The sequence below is a fragment of the Garra rufa genome, chromosome 24 (genome assembly GCF_049309525.1).
Source record: "Garra rufa chromosome 24, GarRuf1.0, whole genome shotgun sequence".
Lineage (NCBI taxonomy): Eukaryota > Metazoa > Chordata > Actinopteri > Cypriniformes > Cyprinidae > Garra > Garra rufa.
The window spans coordinates 17,701,684-17,722,469 of record NC_133384.1 but is presented as its reverse complement, the minus strand read 5'-3'; the positions used below and the strand labels follow the sequence as shown (position 1 = coordinate 17,722,469).

General features: G+C 36.8%; 1 protein-coding gene across 1 annotated transcript in view; it reads right to left on the bottom strand.

Moving 5' to 3' along the window:
- The window catches only part of pip4k2aa (phosphatidylinositol-5-phosphate 4-kinase, type II, alpha a), a 39,560-nt gene that overhangs the window by 9,306 nt on the left and 9,468 nt on the right, over positions 1 to 20,786 (bottom strand). The window contains exons 2-6 of the mRNA XM_073830824.1: positions 9,128 to 9,225; positions 8,793 to 8,889; positions 2,142 to 2,294; positions 1,884 to 2,030; positions 1,760 to 1,798 (exon numbers count right to left, since the gene is read on the bottom strand). Of these exons, the coding sequence (XP_073686925.1) occupies positions 1,760 to 1,798; positions 1,884 to 2,030; positions 2,142 to 2,294; positions 8,793 to 8,889; positions 9,128 to 9,225 (534 nt within the window). The remainder of the gene's footprint in view (positions 1 to 1,759; positions 1,799 to 1,883; positions 2,031 to 2,141; positions 2,295 to 8,792; positions 8,890 to 9,127; positions 9,226 to 20,786) is intronic.

Here is a 20,786-nt window from a genome sequence, read left to right as displayed (position 1 = left end):
TGCAGGACAACAGATGAAAATTAGCCTTTGGCATCCTAACTCTGGCATGTTACAGACATTTTTAATATGCACTGTCCTGCTAAATAAATAAAAACTAAAACTAAAACTAAACTTTTTAAACACTAGGATTTTAAATGTTTTTTTTTAAAGAAGTCTCTTCTGCTCACCAAGCCTGCATTTATTTGATTCAAAGTACAGCAAAAACAGTACAATTTTTACTTTAACATTTTTACTATATAAAATAACCATTTTTTATTTGAATATCATTCAAAATGTAATTTATTTCTGTGATTTCAAAGATGAATTTTAAGCACCATTACTTCAGTCACATGATACTTCAGAAATCATTCTAATATTCTGATTTGCTGCTCAAAAAACATTTTTTCAGGTTTCTTTGATAAAAAGAAAGTTCGGAAGAAGGTCATTTATCTAAAATAGAAATCTTTATCATCACTTTTTATCAATTTAAAGCATCCTTGCTAAATTCTTTATAAATATAAATTCTTTCCCCCCAAACAAACTAATTATACTGACTTCAAGCTTTTGAAAGGTGTAGTATATAATGTTACAAAAGCTTTTTATTTCAGATAAATTCAGATCTTTGGATCTTTCTATTCTTTAAATAATCCTGAATAAAATTTGCTCAACTGTTTAAAATATTGATAATAATAATAATAATAATAATAATAATAAATGTTCTTAAACATCAAATCAGTATATTAGAATGATTTCTGAAGGATCATGTGACACTGAAGACTGGAGTAATGCTGCTGAAAATGTTGCTTTGATCACAGGAATGAATTATATTTTAAAATATATTCAAATAGAAAGCAGTCATTTTAAAAATTTGACTGTTTTTGCTGTACTTTGGATCAAATAAATGCAGGTTTGATGAGCAGAAGGCTTCTTCAAAAAACACTAAAAATTCTTCCATTCAAAAACTTTTAACTGGTAGTGTATGAATAGAGAAAAAGTGAGAATTTCCTCTTTTATACCATCCAAAACTGCTTTTGAAAAACAGGGTGGGCTTCACAGCTTTACACACCCTAGAAAGTGTGCAAGGATATGCCAGAGATTAGGGTCTATGGCTCTGTGACAGAATAAAAGGATTAAAATAGGAGTCGGGTAACCTCATGGCCCTCAGACCACCAGCGGACCATCTGTTATTTAACTCATGGGCCTTTAGACCAGAGCTGTACAGAGATCTATAACTTGGCCTAGCAGGATTACTTATACATAGAACTATATACGTACGTCTTCGGCTGAACAAAAATACACCATACATGACTATGCACAGTAAAACCTAATAATACACAGTCATGTGAAATTACAAGGATAGCTTAACATATTTCTTCTTTGTTAAGTTCTAGTACCTTGTGAAGATGACTAACAGGCACACAGCCCAACCATTGTCATTAAATCATCTGTTTTATTTACAGTGCAAGTGTTGATGCTACTAAAGCTTACAGCCTTTCTTTAATCTCAATTGCTTAAAAAAGCTCCATGCACTCTGCTTCACCTTGACACCCTAAGTATAGGATAGATCTACATCTGTGCACCCGATAATCACACAGACGCTCTAAAACCAGCACGCCTCACTCTTATACTCGCTCTCTGCTTCACAGTAAATTAAGGTGCTTGAAGTGACAAATGATTAGACACTACGCCACCATCTTCAAACACAAGCAAAGAGACTAGACATACAATAGACTCTAAAGCAACATACGTGAAGATTGTTGTGTTTGAGGGTGAAACTGACCTTTTCTTTGTCACTTGCCTCTCTGGCAACAGTAGATCCCTACAGAGAAGAAAAATTGAAACATGTCAAACCACATCATAACAGTCATCTGGTTTGACTGGCAGTCATTTTTCATAATCCTTACCTTCAGGTCATATTTCTTATACACAGACAACCGGTGACTGAAAACGTTGCGTGTGACTATCATATAAGTCTCATCTCCATCTACAGTGAGGCGGTACATGCCTAGAAACTGTGGCAGCAGTGTGGTACCATGACATTCCACGATATACTGCAGTGAAAAAAAGACCAGCTCACTAGTAAATGCACAAATTATTGGTAAAACGTTGATTAACGGTATACACCACTTGTATGGGGAATGTATAAACTTGTGAGTTCGCACCTGGTGGTACTTTTTGAGGATGTTGTGCATCTCAGCCACGTCCTCGCTGCTTATGGTTTTGATGACGTACCTCTTGTCGTAGGACGTGTGGAAGCGAGCACCACTACGGCCCTGAGCTTCACTGACGAGGGGCGCGCTACGGGTCAAAGAGTTCTGTCAACACACATAATAAAGACGGATGAGACTTTTTACCATTTTCATTCTGTACACCACTCATTAATACACAGAAGTGAGATTTCTACACCTTCATCACACTGAATTAGAAATGAAAGGTAATTTAAAGCAGAGATGTTTAGACAAACAGCTGTTTTCATTCACTATTCTCTTAAATTCGAAATATTTATTCATTTTCTTAAAGCGTGCTGAGGTTTATAGCAACTGATTCATACTGTAAAATTGTGGATCTAAAAAGCATAAATTCCCTCCCTTTTCCAGCCAATCTGGCACTGTTACACATGCTAATATAAAGGCCGTTCTGAGCCAGAAAAATCAGCCCTCACCTGCCCCTTGAACCAGCTGGTTTCAATCCAGGAATCACTTATGTCTTTATCCAGTAAGCATGATAAATGTAATTACTAGAAAAGTTTTCCAAACAAAAACAACTCTGTTTGGCTAGGCCAATGCAAGTTAAAAAAATTAAGTTTCTATTAATGAAGCTATCAATACTGAAGTGTCCAATGTGACTTCTTTATTCAGCTGATGGGCAACATTTCTGCTGTGCTGCAGTGCTGCTATATATTTTATCCGAAATAAGTTGCGAATGCTCAACAATGCTACATTTATTTGATCAAAAATACAGAGAAAAATTGTAATATTGAAAAATACTACAATTTAAAATAACTGTTTTCTATTTTAATGTATAAATTACTCATGTGACTGCAAAGCTGAATTATCACCATCTCCAGTTTCCAGTGTCACATGATCCTTCATAAATCATTCTAACACGATGATTTGATGCTCAAGAAACATTCAATATTATAGGGCCCTATGAAATCCTTTTTTCCTGGATTCATTTTTTTCTAGTAAATATTTTCTAGACTCTGTTAATTGGTTAAATTAAATGTGTTATTAATCAAAAAGCATGTCTAATTATTCAAACTCACAAAACATAAACCATTTAACAGCAATTTATTAAAAGTGTACTAAAAGTCAGATTTTTAAGGCCCTAATAATAATTCTAATAATTGTGTGGATTGCATTTGAATGGTTTCATTACATTTTAATATTCAAAAGCATCTCTAAATTAATTTCATTAAAAAACTAATTTATTTATTTTCAGAAATACTGTGTTGTGTATGGAAACCCATTTCCGTCATTTAAGAAAAAAAAATCATGCCTTAAGAAGTTATAATTATGAGATAAAAAGTATTTATGAAATTATGACTTTAAAAGTCATAATTACAAGATTATGAGTGTAAAAAGTTTAAAACGATTTAAACCACTATTCTGTGAGCAATGTGTTTAAAAAAAGTCATTAAGTCAATTTTGACTTGTAAATTCATAATTTCAACTTTTTATCTTGTAATTATGACTTGACTATGTCATAATTTTAACTTCTTAAGGCCTGAATTTTTCTTCTTACTTAGCTTAAAAGCTTAAATGAGCATTTTTCTCATTAATTAATATATATATATATATATATATATATATATATATACTTAATGTAATGATACTACTACTACTATTACTAATAAAATTATTATTATTAAAACAATTGTTCTGGTAAATATTTCTAAAAAAATAATACTTACCAGAATTTTTTTTTTTAATAATAATTTTATTAGTAGTAGTAGTAGTATTATCTAGTTTGAAAAAAATCCAGACCCTAATCTATTAAGATTAAGGGTCTGGCATCGAGCAATGAAAAGGACCTAATTCGAGGGGCGGCACCAAGCATGCATTTGAAACTCTCACTGCACGCAACTGGATAACGCCACGACCAATCACAACAATACATGGTGTGACGTAGGGTTGTCACGATACCATAAAAATGACTTACGATACTATACCAGTTGAAGTATCACGATACCAAGTAGTATCGTGATACCACGCAGTATTCGTTCATTTAAAATTCAATTCAACAAAATGAATCAATTTCATAAATAAAAAGATGTAAATGAATACAGACAAGATTTTTCTCTGAATACTTCATCAATGTGAATGAATGACTGGCTACTGTTATCCATTAAAAATCATGTAAACAAAACTCATCTGAGCACTGCACAAAAGCTGCATGGAGTGACATTTCGATGTGGTATTTATACATTTAGACTGTACTTATAATTGCATAAATAATGGTATAAGATTAATGTTTTAAATACAAAACTCTGAATATAGAAATTTGTTGGAAAAGAATATGATGGGAAACTTAAAACCGCCAGCAGATGGCAGCAATGTTCATGATTGAATCACTGAGTCGTTCAAACGATTCTTTCAAAACGTCTGAATCATTCAGGAGTGAATCAAATAACTGTTTTTATGAATGGCTTAGTGAATCAGTGATTCGCCCAAACCAACGCGGATTCGGATTCGAACACAGAAACGAAAATAAAACATCTTGCTCGTCTTGCTCATCGTGCTGAACTGTCAGGAGCATTTTTTGCTCGCATATCTTGAAATTTCCAAGTTATCAGCTTGTATATTTAAACGTATTCATTTATAATGTTGAAAAATATATATATACAATGATTGATAAGAACCAAGTGCAAAGCCACTACGTTAATGAATGAAATTGCATTCGTGCTCGCAAAGATGCTTCCAGAAACGAATTATTACACTTGTTCTAAGAGTGGGCAAATGAATAAAAATACGAAAATACTTTCTTGTAAAATATTTTTATGTTGAATAATTGATTCTTGAGATGCTATTTTTAAATAACATCAGAAGGTCTGAATCAGACCCTCTCTTCTGATAAGTTGCAGCATGAACAACGACGTGCGCATGCAGCTTCTCATTTCAAACTGAACTGAAGCGTCGGGAAACACTGAATACCAAATGAAGCGTAGAGACAGCCTGTACTGCACAAAGCACAGCAGAAAGACATTTTAGCAATCAACTTGTAATGTTTCTGCTGGCGTGCATGTTCAAATGACTGTTTTAAACAGTGTTCCTGCCTTGCATACAACATATCTTACGGTACTACCGTGTGGACGATACTACCGTTTCAAAAATGCAATGGCACGGCAGTTATTTTTAAGCTTTAGTATCGCGATACTACCGTAGTACCGGTATACCGTGCAACCCTAGTGTGACGTATCCATACGCTTAGCTACCAGCGGAGCTAACTGATAGATTAAACTCTTGCCGTATCCACTCGGCAAAACAGCAAAAACGTCCTTCTTGCAAAGGAACGATTCGAGCGTGGTTTTCTGTTCCTCTTTTAAGCCAAGTCTAACTCGTTCATTGTCAAAGCCGTTTCAAACAACTGGTGTTCATCTGTAGCCATCTTTCAATGTTTACTAAATGATTCCGGACGTCGCAGCACTGTCGTCATCAGATTAGCTTGCCTCTGGCCCGCCTACATCAAATACACCGATTTGATTGGTTCCCAGAACTGCTTACGTAATGCAGTAACGTAATGCATCATTGCTCGATGCCAGAGTGTCTTGCAGTAAGTAGTAACAGATGTTATGTAATGGATTTTCTGTCAAACCACTGGTCAAAATGTATCTGAATGCTCTAAAGTTCTAGTTCTGAAAGAGGTTCACAGAACTCATGACTGAGCACTCGTGCAAAAGGGTATGTGAGTTTCTAATGACAACATTTTGTGTGCAAATCACTACCGTAATTGCCCTGCCCACAAACACATGACCACTGACATGCAGACACTGTGCAATTTCCAACCATTCTCTCTCACTGAAGTGGTCTGCCCTTGTGTCTGTCCCGGTTTGAGAAAAAAAACCCTCAAAAGCTTATGGTAGACACATGATGCACTTAAAAGGAACGGAGGGTCTCTGCTTCCCCGTGAGGGTGAGTGAAGGGCACAGCTGCACAGAGCAGCTCAGACCACTTTGTATACATTCCCAAGGTCTGCTACCTCAAACACGTACACACCCACACATTTCCCCATCACCTCCCTCTCTCTGAGTATCAATGCCTCTTTCTACATCAAACCTATGTGCTTGGATTTCCTCATTGATACACTCGCTATATTCATCAACAACAGCCATTAAACACAAAACCAAAAGCAGGATATGAAATTTCGAATGGCTTCCCAGGCTGAGTCATGCGGGTTAGGACTTGTAGCTGTTCAGCTGACGGCTCGTTCCGCAGGGAAGTATGTGCACAGATGGGCTGAAAATAGTGATGATGAGGCAGAGGACGCAGGGTGGACTGAGGAACCACAACGCCAGGGAGTCATAGCGGGATTACGCTACATCTGTATTACTAAACAGCTTTGTTATTATGCAGGTAGACATCTGACTTGCGGCATAATGTCTGGTCCCCAGGACCACACCCATATAACATGCAGACAACATGAAAAGCAGTCCTAACTTAGCCTAATTACATAGAGCAGTGGTTCTCAACCTTTTCTTTTTTATGGCTGTTACTGACTGTCCACAATCATATTCAAAGGCCCCTTGGCTCTTTGAGCCGTCATTTTTATAACTGGATAAGCATTTAAAAAATATCTTTCCTTAAATTTTTCTCAGTTTCTATAAAATTGTTTAAAATATTTCAGAGCATGGCGTAAGTAGAATAGGGCCTATGATTTCTGCGATGCAGAAAACATGGAAAGCATCTTGGAATCCAGTCATAAAAATGGAATTTACTGTACAACACGGAATGTCACGGAAAATGAAGCTCCTGTGACACTCTCTGTGTTTTCAGCCTCTGCTGCCTCAATATATCAGTACATAAACAATCTCTAGAACTGTTTTGACAGTCACTTGAGCATTTTACCATTTCTTTTGAGAGGAACTATCATCTGAATATATACAAACAGAAACTTTAAGGGCTTCACAGCAACCCGTCAAAATAACATTTTGGTTTAACTTGAAGAAACTGTGACATAAAAATATTACTTAATGTAATAATAGTACTACCACTAATAAAATTAAAACATTATTTTATAAGGAATATTTAAAAGAAGAAAATATTTACCTGAATTTATTTACCAGAAAAACGTACAAACAATAAAGAAGCAAAAAATGAACGAAAAACAGAACAGAAAAACAGAATTTGGTAAAAATCTAACTGAATTTGAGGTGAAAAAAAATATTTCATAGGGCCTTAAAAATGCTATTTTTGTTAAACTTTTAATAAATTGCTGTTAAATTGTGTATGTTTCATGACTTCAATTAATTATACATGCTTTTTGTGTGATTTTTTTTATTTAACCATTAATACATTAATAATAGTCTAGGAAAAAATTAAAAAAGAAGAAAACAGAACCCCCCCAAAAAAAACAAAAAACTTGCCCCCAAAAAATGCACATTCATTATAAAAATGCTCAAGGGATAGCACACTAAAAAAATGAAATTTCTGTCGGTAATTACTCTCCCTTATGTAGTTCCAAACCTGTAACACCTTTCATTTTCAGTACACAAATTAGGATATTTTTAGTAAAATCCGAGAACTTTTTGGCCCTGCATATTAAGCAATGCAACTACCTCATTCAAGGCCCAAAAAGGTAGGTAAGGACTTTGTTAAAACAGTTGCAGAAACCGACATTCTGATGCTCTTGCGACGTGATAGTCTCATGAACGGCACCGAAGACTGACACGGAAGAGAAGAAATTGTTGAATAAACTTGTTTTTTTTTTTCCTTTGCGCAAGAAATTGCGCATAAAATTACGGTTGAACTACTGATGTCACATGGACTTTTTTAACAATGACCTTACTACCTTTCTGGACCTTGAACACGGCAGCTGCATTGCTGTCTACGCATATCTTAATTTATGTTCTATAGATGAACGAAGGTCTTACAGGTTTGGAACGACATGAGGGTGAGTAATTAATGACAGAATTTTCATTTTTAAATGAACTATTTCGTTAACACTGACTAGTTGTGCACTCTTTATGTCAGCTTGTCTTAGTCTTCTCTGATGTATAACACAGGAAGCCTAGACAACAGTAAACAGCTCATACTGAACGTCTCTAATCAAGGTCATAAAATAAGCAGCATTCTGGGAAGTTGATGTTTTTTGCACGTGTCAGGGTTACAGTCATAACGTAACGCCTTTTAAACCCACATAAGCAGACAGGGAGCTCTAACCAAGACCCTGAGCTCTTTCTGATTACATCTTCCTAATTAGCCAAAATAAGAAATGTTGAGAAAAGCCTTTCCATCGAATTCGCACTGATTGCAACTATTCTTGCTTAAAAAGGTATTTTCTTTCATGAAGGGGATACAAGAAAAGGAATACGAGGGCAATTAAGAACGTTTGTACGTGGGAGGCTGAAGGACGCAAGGACAGCTCCGACATTACTGTGTTATTATGGGGAATAATGGTCTTCATTACGACAGCAAATTGAGTGGTTAATGACTAAATTACCTCTTGGTAATCATGGGCTTTTCTTACAGGGACTTGAATCTACTTTGCATTGTTTAGTAGTGAGTACACTGGTGTTTTGTGTGATTCAACTGCTGTGGTTTTAAAACACACTGAATGCGACACCTTGGGTCATTTCTCTCTTTCACAAAGCCTACCTGGAAGTCCTGGTCATCGATGCTGAACCTCTCTCTCAAATTACGGAAAACAAGAGGGCAATACTCTTTAAACTTAAAATGGCTTGGCATATTCTCTCTGAAAAGCAAAGAAAAAAAGATAAAAGTTAGGAAACATCTCTCTCACTGTTTGGTTGAGTTTTAAAAAGAATAGTCTGTCAGTTACATTTTATTTAATAATCATAAATATGTCTTGGTATGTGTTGTAATGCTTTTTTTAATGAACTATGATTCAGACATGTTCTTGACAGGTTTCATGAGACTTTAATGAGATTAAAAGATTAAGTTGAGAATGGGGAACACTGAAAACAACTTACTTGTTGAAAAGGTGGTTGTCCACCTTAATCTTCGAGTAGGCTTTGAAGTCATCAGGCATAAGCATGATGGGGATCTGAACATGGCTCAACTCGTTTATCTAGAGAGAAGGAGAGAGAGAAAGAAGAGAGAGATGCGGTTACTGGTTACTTGTTCAGGGTTCGAGTCTTTAAATCTAGTGGTCACCCGATGTACGCATGGAAACATATGACCAACACCAATATCTTGAGAGCAGAGTGGCTAAAATATACATTTAAAACAATTTAATAATAGTACAACTTTGCTGAAAAGATATATGTGACCCTGGACCACAAAACCAGTCATAAGGTAAAATTTTACAAAACTGAGATTTATACATCATATGAAAGCTAAATAAATAAGCTTTCTATTAATGCCTAGTTTGTTAGGATAGAACAATATTTGGCCGAGATACATCTATTTGAAAATCAGGAATCTGAGGGTGCAAAAAAATCAAAATACTGAGAAAATCACCTTTAAAGCTGTCCAAATTAGGTTCTTAACAATGCATTTTACAAATCAAAAATTACATTTTGATATATTTACAGTAGGAATTTTACAAAAAAAATCATCATGGAACATGATCTTTACTTAATTTCCTAATGATTTTTGGCATAAAAGAAAAATCAAAAATTTTGACCCATGCAATGTATTTTTGGCTATTGCTACAAATATACCCCAGCGACTTAAGACTGGTTTTGTGGTCCAGGGTCACATATCTCAACTGTCTATCAATAAGCTACAATAATTCTAACACTTGAAAGACTTGCAATCAAGCAGAACTACAAATACGAGTTCACAGCTTTGGCAACTTCACATTTTTGTGATTAACAGTTATTTATGTGACACAAAAACCAATCAAAGCACACAAACAGGAGGTGCTGAGATGTGCTGGGTACAGTGTGACTGATGCATTCTGCTCATCAGAGGGCGATATCTCTGTGGCACAATGCAGTGCTTTGCTCCGCTCAGGGTCTGAAACAATGTGCTACATTCAACAGTCATCAGTTCCTGCTTTGCACAGTTTGCTCTTGTGAAAACAACACTGCAGCGTTTTTGTAATAAAGCCGTAATAACGGAAATTACTGCTGTACTGCGAGAAATGGGAATTTAAAACTGCTGTGGACAGTTTTCCTCCAACAAAGAGATCTGGTGACTCATAGGTTCTTTCCCTCTATTAAGAAATAAATAAATAACAATAGCGCTAACTAAACTCCAGAGGACTGCCGAAGGCCTTAATTACTGTGATATATTTGTTTGCTTGAGGATGAGCATGCACCAGGATAATTATAAGCAATCAAACAGGCATGAAGCACCATGGGAGATGAAAGATTTTATGTTTGACACTCGGCAACAACAATCAGCAGAGCAGTTAATAATAAATATATACGAAAATATATTGTACGAATAAATAAGACGCACTGATATTGGAATTGTGGCTGATAATCAGTTTCATGTTAAAATATAAAATACTACAAACTACGATCAATAATTTTAAATGCTACAAGTGGATTTACGCATCACATTATAATCTACAGTAACAATCATGGATAGGATTTGCTTAGATTAAATCTAACAGTGTTATTAAATTATCTTTTTTTAGATGAATTTCAAGTGAGCATTAGGTAGTGGTAAAGGTAAAAGAAAATTCTATCACTTTTATTGCTAAAAGTGAATTTGGGCATCACAAATGTTTTGATTTCTTAACTTGAATCTTTTCTCATTTTATGAAACTAAATCGATTCTTAAATCCCAAGAATCAATCAGTCTAGTCTGTTTGCAGTTAATGAATTGTATCGCACCTCCTATTCAATGAATCGACATAAGCTTTGTACTTTGTTTCTTTTAATATGAACAAAGTTTCAGATTTAAAATAGTGTCAAATTTATTACAGGTTTTAAACAATAAATACAATTTTGGCACTGTTAAATGTGGTGTGACAGATCACTGTTGCACCTTAGTTTAAGAGAAGCGAATCTCTGCTGCTTTAATACCAGTTTCAGCACAAAATAAACATGAATAAACATGGGGTGAAGACTTTTTGTATTTGAAGATTAGAAAAATGTAAAAATCCTCATCCTGTTCAAAAATAATGTATTGTAACATAATGGATCGTCTTTTCTTCTGGAGCATTAGTGAGCGTTTGAACCTTTAATAGTCGCATATGAGTCCCTCAATCCCTTGTCTCAATAGTTGCCCTCAGTGTGGAAAGATGGAACTAAAATTAATACAGTCATTGCTGGAAAGGGTTCAAATACACAAAAATGCTGAAAAACAAAAGAAGAAGGAGGAGGTGAAGTGAGGCCAAGTATGGTGACCCATACTAGGAATTTGTGCTCTGCATTTAACCCATCCAAGTGCACACACACACAGTAGTGAACACACACACACCGTGAACACACACCCGGAGCAGTGGGCAGCCATTGCTGCAGCGCCCGGGGAGCAGTTGGGGGATCGGTGCCTTGCTCAAGGGACTCATCTCAGTCGTGGTATTGAGGGTGGAGAGAGTGCTGTACATTCACTCCCCCCACCTACAATCCCTGCCAGACCTGAGACTCGAACCTGCAACCTTTGGGTTACAAGTCCGACTCTCTAACCATTAGGCCACGGCTGCCCCTGAAGAACCACCAACTGATCAGGACAAACAAGGAACTCACAAACAACTATCACACAAAAAAAAAAAAAAAAAACACAGCTGAGGATCATTCAGGTATTATGGTGCATGTGTGGGTCATTTTTATAAATTCAAGTATTATTTTCACTTGTGGACTATATGTGGATGTATTTTATGTGAAATATCTGATTCAGGTCAGTAATAAATAAAAAAATAACATGCATTTTGTATGATTCCTCTTATTTTGGCAAAATAATTAACATTTTGCAGATTCTGCAAGGCTTTTGACTTCAGCTGTATAAATTAATTGATACAAATAAATTAATAATTACGTAAATCAGATCTAATCCATGAGAAATTACAGATAATTCCTTAATGTCCACTGAAAATACATAGTAACGCTGTAAGCATTCAAAGGCCAAAGAAGTTACATTTAGGGGCTCCCCGTCTGTCAGTCACACCATTTAACTGAGTTTACTCACAGCAAGCTGAAGACAGGTTGTCTTCCAAGACATGGAGGAGATATTGCATCGACCCACTGTGATGTGACCTCTCAAAGAATGGAGAGCACTGAGGTCTCTAGAGACTTTCCTATTGGCTAGTCAAATGCCAGGCTTCTGGATTTGAAGGGTGTCTCAGAACCCAGTGCACTGTGGGTAAGCAGTGCTACCTACAGTATAAAAGGCAGAATGTCTTTGTGTTTTTTTCTTTTCTAGTCTGAGGAAATGTGATTATACCTCATTTGTTCCGCATGTCAACAACTTAACGACATGAAATCCAAAACTCAGTTATTTATCTTGTTCTAACATATTAAAACTGCAATGTAAGACCTGTGTTTCAGTAATGCATAGCTAATTCTGTTTGTGTATTGTGTATAATATATTAGATATTGTAGTGAAATGTAAAATTCAAAATCGATGCTAATAATTTATTTCATGGTTTTAGACATCATTCACAACATTATAATACAGTGAACAAGCATCGAAGACTGACACAGAAGAGAAGAAATAGTTGAATAAAGTTAGGGCTGCACGATTAATCGAACGATGTTGTGAGGTGCATTTAGTCAATGAAGCCGGTACTTTGATTAGTAGTAAATCTCCATCACGTGCGTTCAGCTGGAGAGAATTAATACACAGATGTAAATCACTGACAAGCTACGCCTAATTGCGTTCAAAATCGCATTCGATTACCAATTAATTAACCAATAGTTTTTGAAAATGGATACTGAAAGGCAACTAAAACAGTGCTCTACTATTTTTAAAAAGTACTAAACCATACTTTGTAAATTAATAAAATATTAATATTAATTATATATTGATCAATAAAGCTGTTTCATAGGTCATTAATGTTAACAAAATAAACTTCAAAATTTAACAATATATCAGAAATGAAGGCATATCTTAAGTAAAACACTGCGGTGGAAGCACACACTGTCAAGCAATGCGCACGTGTCTCACAGTGCAAATTCTGTGCAATGAAGCCCACCGCGTCTCTAGCGCGCACACTGCCATGTGAGGGGGAAAACACAAGCTCATTGAAGAGAGGATTGCGATGCATCGGAGAATCCATTTTTCAGCCACCCTTAATGAAACCGGGCAAAAGTGCAGCGCTGCGTTGCACGGACAACTCGCAGGTATCACACACACAGGACCGTCGCTAGTTCAAGGGGAAGTCTAAAACAGTTTATTTAATCACCAAAAGGGCAAATGTTTACTTAAACAATGATCAAAAAAGCGGCAAAGATTAGTTTAAAGAACAGATCAAACGAAAAGAGAAAGAGCGACATGTTGTAGCCATTTAAGATTTTTTCTGTTTTTCATTGATTAAATATTATTTGTTTGAGTTTTATTTCAGTTCGATCTGTTTATTACGAAAGAAGTTTATGTAATTTGTAAATGTCACAAAGGACGTGGTATGAATTGGACGGTAATACGCTGGGAGAATTGGAGAGGGTCAGACACATTTTTTTGACCACTTCGTACGTTTTTATTTGTGGAAAATCCCTTCTTAAACGAATTTCGTTTTGTATAATTTTTATGTTAATTTTAAATATATATTTTTGTTGATCACTTAAAAAAAAACAAGGAAAACTGGCATTGTGAAATAAAGTGCGTAACTACTAAGCTTCGGCGGCCGGAAGAAAAGGCTAAAACATAAATTATAGCTCTATATGAAGTATACAGACTTTATTAGAGCTACAAAATTCAAACGTTTCACTTAAATGCACAATACTCAATCTTCCAGCCCAGGGTCAAGTCTTTATGAACATTAACAAAGATTTGGGACAGATATGATGCAATGTAAAACTATGAATGGCGCGCTGTGGCGCAGCAGGATTTCTGTCTGGCTGAATGAACACAGTTTGCTTTCTCACGTCATGTCTTTAAATCTGCAACTTTGCTGGCTAACAAAATGACCAGCTGGATATGAACTAATGCAAATATATGGTAACAATCCTGACATTAAGCATTGGTGTCGGACTTAACCTCTCATACTCTATGACAGCGGAGCGGAGCGTGAGCCACTTCAGCAAAAAAATGCAACCCGGAAAAACTATCGGCAAGGATTTTTGCAGATAACCGATAGTTCCGCCAATCAACTATCGGTGCCGATTAATCGGCAAAACCGATACATCGGTCGACCTCTAGTCCTTAATACCTTTCTTTGCATTAAACGTGGTAGTTGTGTTGCTGTCTATGCAGGGTCAGAAAGCTCTCAGATTTCATCTAAAATATCTTAATTTGTTGTCCGAAGATGAACAAAAAAGGTTTGAAACGACATAAGGGTGAGTAATTAATGACAGAATTTTCATTTTTAGGTAAACTATTTCTTTAGATGAGCCCTGCAAAGTGTCACATTCCATGGAACCTTAACAGCAACAGACTTGTTATTATTCCAATGAGTTTTACCCCTCATTTCTGTCAAAAAGGACACAAGTGACGCAAGTTGGCTTCTCGCCCGCCCAATGAGAAACCTGTGGGCCAATCTGAGTAGTCTTTAGGTTACTGAAGCCCTTTACGAGAATGCAAATTGTTAAAGGATGTCAGGCATTTTAAACAGGGTCACTTGAAACCTTTTAAAACACCTTGCTCCTGACACAAGCAAGAGGCTGTAATGCATGCTGTGGTCAGGCTCATCTTTCACGCTGTGGTCAGAAAATTTGGCTATGTTGAGCTAGGTATGATAAGTGAATTTATATTTGAAACACCAAGCATGTTAGTTGAAAATCAGGTAGATTTCAACAAAAAATGCTTTGTTTAGACTAAATATGATGGATTTTTTTTTAATACTGTTAAGGGAAATTAAATGTCACATGAGGAAGCCAATGCTATGAACGGAAGCAAATTTCATTAAAGTTTATGCCCAGTCATCACTAAAACTGAAACTAGTTTGTTTCTAGGTTGTGCTGACACAAAACGTTCATCCTTTTTATAGAATACATGGGCTGTCTGACCAGAAGAAACATAACTGGTGTTTGTGCCTCCGCCAGGCTGTTGTACACACTATTTATCAAAGATCAAGAGAGCTACAGGCATAGACTGCAAGCGTTCAGAGAAGCAGCCACGAGAACATGACACTAAATCACCCACAAACCAGAAGAGTGCAAATCAAAAGCAAAAGGGACAAAAATGTCCATCTCAACACCTTTTTGTTGTAAACAATGTCGAATACAGTGGCATAGTGACAAAGTAAAACCAATGATTTTTTTCCCCCTGCAGGATAGGATTAATGCGGTGTTTATTTGAGATGCAATTAAAGCTAAGCGGAGTTGTGAGGGGTTAAGAGGCAACAGGCGCTTGTAGAAACATGTGCGAGCAGGATGAGGTATGAGCTGTGCTTTCTAGAGGACTAAGCCTATCTGCTGGCAATGGTGGAGCAACAGCAAGCACAGAAGGGAAACTGCTCTCTGTTGACCCCCCGTCAGCTACGGCAGGGGGCCTTCTCAGTAGCTACAGCCTATTTTGGAGACTTAACCTACGCCTTTTAAGGACTCTGTACCACGTGGACAAATAAGGAACTATATATGTTCCCTATTTTATTAAACATACTCTACATCTGATCTGACACCTAGGTCTGTACATAACAAGAGCTAAAGGGAAAAATGACACTGAGAGCTGCAAAAATGACCCTAAAATATAATTTTGGGATGATTAAATGCCCCACAGTGAATTTTAAAAGTGACATCTCATGAAAACCTGACTTTTTCTATGTTTAAGTTTTATAATCCAGTCCCTAGTGCATCTACCAATCCAGAAAACGTTAGTCTTTCTCTGCAAGCATGCGAAAAAAAACAAGGCTCTCAGATTTCACTCTCCCCGTGACGTGGTGAGGGGACCTTATTATAATATTACCGCCTCATAATCTGCGCGCTTCCACCTACAGAACTTTCATTTTGTTTTCGCAAGCGACAACAGAATACCAGTTCTAACGTCACAGCAAAAGTTCGAGGAAAGCATGCTAACTGTTCTGTCATTGGCTGCACAGATGAGCACAGAACTATTTAGAGTCCCAGCCTCAGAGGAAACAAGAGAGCAGTGCATTTATTTATTTACTGTGTATTACGCTGCTGTCACACAGATCTAATATAAACACGCAATTTCTTTTCCAGCTGTTTACCTTCACAGACATAACCAACTGTTTTAGTAACTCCTGTCCTGTGTGTTTTTAACATAAAAATTTAGATTTATATTAAATTTATTTGTATTTGACAGTTTACATGCAATAAGACGTGAAAGAGAACTTTAGTGCTCACATGTCATGTGACAGCCGCTTTCTGTGCGCATGCTTTGGATGTTTGCACTCAGAAAAACGTTTATCAGAAGTTTACAATCAAAACCGAACAGATGTTTTTTGGCAAAGTATTCAAGGTATGAGCTGTAAAGACACAGCCCTGTTCTAAAATAAAAGGGGACGGGGAGCAGCAGCAGCTCATTTGCATTTAAAAGAGACATGCACAAACAGTGTGTTTCTGCTTCCACTCAAAATAGGCATTTTATAATAAATGATCTGTGGGTTATTTTGAGCTGAAACTTTACAGAGACATTCTGTGGACACCTAAGACTTATGTTACATATTTTAAAAAGGGCATAATAGGTCTCCTTTAATCTGCTATCAAGCCTTTTTTATATTTCATATCCAACCATAAATTTAAACACCATAATGACAATTTCAATTAACTGATTTAGTTAAAGTATTTAGTAAATAAATGCAATTTCGACATTTCATGCAGTCTAATAAGGCACTGTGATTCATTGACAGCAAGTAATATTTATAAAATTATACGGGATTTGGGTGTCCGTCATGACACTCGGGAAATACCAGTACAATATCTCACGGTTCTCAACCAATCATATTTGAGAACCAGAAAGACTGTTGTATACATATATAGCCCAAAAATATTCATACCCCAGGCAAATTCTGACTTAATGTTACTTTTTATTCAACCAGCAAGATTTTTTGGGACCGGAAATGACACAGGCTTTTCCCAAAAGATAATAAGATGATGTACAAGAGGCAACATTGTAGAAAAAAGTATTTCTTAGCTTTTATTCACATTTGAACATCCAAAATTATTCATACCCTTTGCAAACTGTCACAGTCTATGGGAAAATCCAAAATTCTATACCATTCAAAATCGTCCAAGCTGTTCTAAATCATCCTAATTACCCTGTTTCATTGGGAACAGCTGTTTGAATCAACTCAACAGGTGAAAACAGAAGGTCTCTGCTGTTGGTTTGTGGACAGTCATGGCTAAGACAAAGGAGCTCACTGAGGACCTGCGGCTGCGCATTGTGGCTGCTCACAAGTCAGGACTTCTGGTCTTCTGTTTTATGGTCAGATGAAACAAAAATTGAATTGTTTGGCCACAATGATGTAGCCTTCATTTGGCGTAAAAAAAAGGAGAAGCCTTCAACCCTAAGAACACCATTGCCACTGTCAAACATGGTGATGGGAACCTAATGTTTTGGGGGTATTTTTCAGCCGGTGGACCAGGGAACCTAATCACAGTAAACAGCACCATGAAAAAGGAGCAATACATTAAAATTCTTAACAACAACATCAGGCAGTCTGCAGAGAAACTTGGCCTTGGGCACCAGTGGACATCTCAGCATGACAACGACCCAAAACACAAAGCAAAAGTGGTGAAGAAATGGTTAGCAGACAAAAACATTAACGTTTTTGGCCCAGCCAGAGTCCTGACTTAAATCTAATTGAGAATCTGTGGAAGGAGCTAAAGATCAGGGTGATGGCAAGAAGACCCTCCAATCTGAAAGAGTTGGAGCTCATCGCTAAAGATGAATGGGCAAAAATACCAGTGGAGACGTGCAAAAAGCTGGTCAGCAATTATAAGAAGCGTTTGACTGCTGTAATAGCCAATAAAGGCTTTTCTATTGATTATTGAGAAGGGTATGAATAATTTTGGACATGCCACTTTTTGTTCAAATGTAAATAAAAGATGAGTAATAATTTTTTCCACAATGATGCCTCTTGTACATCGTCTTATCTTCTGGGAGACATTTTCATTTCTAATAAAAGAAAAACTTGCTAGTTGAATAAAAGTTACTTTAAGTCAGCAATTTGGGTATGAATAATTTCGGGCTTGACTGTATACGTACTGTGGCGGGAGGGGCAAACGACAGACACAGTGGGTGTGGCGTCAGGCCTCGGAGAGGCTTTTATTAAACAGAAAATAAGGGAAAGTGAGTCCATAAAGTAAAATAGTGTCCAAAATAAAAGGGGAATCTGGTGTCCTCGGGTGCTGGGGCAGCGTGACGGGAAGGTAGTGTTCAGAGGGGAAGGGTCCAGGAGAGGGGCGGAGTCCGGCCGGCCGCACGCGCTCCCTTCGCTGTACCGGGGTGCTAGGGGCGGCGGCATCTCTAGCGGCTTCGTCCCTCTTGAGCTGTCCGGAGCTTCCAGCGGGGAATACGGCCCGGCATCCTGGCCCGCGGCCGTCTCGGGTGCGAACCTCAACCGGACGGCGGGTCCGGCGACTCTTCCTCCTGGCGGTGCGGGATTCCCTCTTCACCCCTTCCTGGACCCGCGAGGACACCAGCGTGCATGCACGGGGGGAAAAGAGACCGGTCTCTCGAGGAGAGGCGCGCTCGGTATTTAAACAGCGGCGGTGATGAGGCTTCATTCACATCAGGTGTCCCCATCACACGCCGCCAGCCCGAGCCAATTACACGCCCCTCCTCTCCCCTACACACCCACTCCCGTCGGGAGCCTGGAGAAGGGCGGCGAATACGGGACGGGGTGGTGATGAAAATTAGGGGGGCGGGCAGACGCCTCGCCACAGTACGTATGTATGTAAGTGTATGTGTGTGTGTGTGTGTGTATATATTAGGGCCGGGACTTTAACGCGTTAATTTAGATTAATTAATTACACAAAAATAACGCGTTAATTTTTTTTAACGCATTTTAATCGCACTTAATTTTGCACCGCGGAACGTTTCTCACTGGATGAGTTTCAGCGGCGGACCGATTATACTGTAGCACCAACTAGCGGAATGCGCATATCACCGCAGCACATCGAGCCTCATGTATCACCTCAATGCTTTTACAGAAGGTCTACCTACCTATAGGGTACCTGAATTTCTGAAATGAAGGCTAGTATATTTCTAAATATGCCAGTGTTTCCCCTACCATTATCTTAGGGGGGCGCGTTTACAATGTCTCCTCCAAGAAAACACGGACTGGATCGCGGACTCCATTCATAAAAACCGAATTTACTATAGCGCGGAATGCCACGTAAATTCGTCGATTTATGGATTGATAAATCAAAAGTTGGTCTGTCACTTAATTCAAATCGCGATATGGACTAGTGTCTGTGAAAACTGAAATGCAAAAAGACCGTTTTAATATGGATCCTGCATATACTGTTTGCCTCTGTATGTTGGAATGGCAGAGACGCGTTTTTTTACACTGCAGGCGTGATGCTCCCGTTAATTTTTGGCATTTGCATCTCAAATGAACAGATAGACTCAATCTCCAAAGCTACTGTGAGTGTCACTTTTACCGTTTCATTTGAGAAAACTAGCATCATATCATACTGTATACACACAGAAACTTCACGGCAACCTGTCAAAATAAAAGTACGGTTTAACATGAAACAGAACAATATTCCTATTTAAATAATTGACAAAAAACAATATATATGATAAAAAAATAAATATAACAACAAGATTAACCACTTAATTGTAGAAAAAAATACTATGATTATTATTATTTATTGATTTTAACAGCAAACCTCCAAAAATTAAAAAGGTTTATTTTTCATTTGATTAAAAATAAATGTTTATGCTTTCATTTGATTATGAGAAAAATTAAAACACAAGAATTTATTAAAAAAAAAAATAGCAAAAGATTGTAAAGCCCAATTGTTCAAAATGTTAAAATAGAGAGTTTTGGATTTATTTTTTCACTGAAATAAATGTTTTCGTTATGGGAAACACTGTATCCTATTGCTACAGTTAATGGCAATATTGCACTGGTCTGTTGGACTTGGTTGAACAAAAATAAACAATATTTTGTTGCTTCAGTTTATGTATTCAGTCATTATTCAATGGTGTACTAAAAATCCATATGAAAAAAACTTACTTATCACTGTTCTCAGGTCAAATATTTATATGCGATTAAAATGCGATTAATTTCGATTAATTAATTACAAAGCCTCTAATTAATTAGATTAATTTTTTTAATCGAGTCCCGGCCCTAATATATATATATATATATATATATATATATATATATACACACACACACACACACACACACACACACACACACACACACACACACACACATATATACATATATATATATATATATATATATATATATATATATATATATATATATATATATATATATATATATATATATATATATATACACAAACACTTATTATTAATATTTTTCAAATATATACATGTGTGCATTTATATACACAAAACATACACAGCACACACATACATATTATGTAAACACAAACTTTTATTTTAAATGTGATTAATCGATTTGACAGA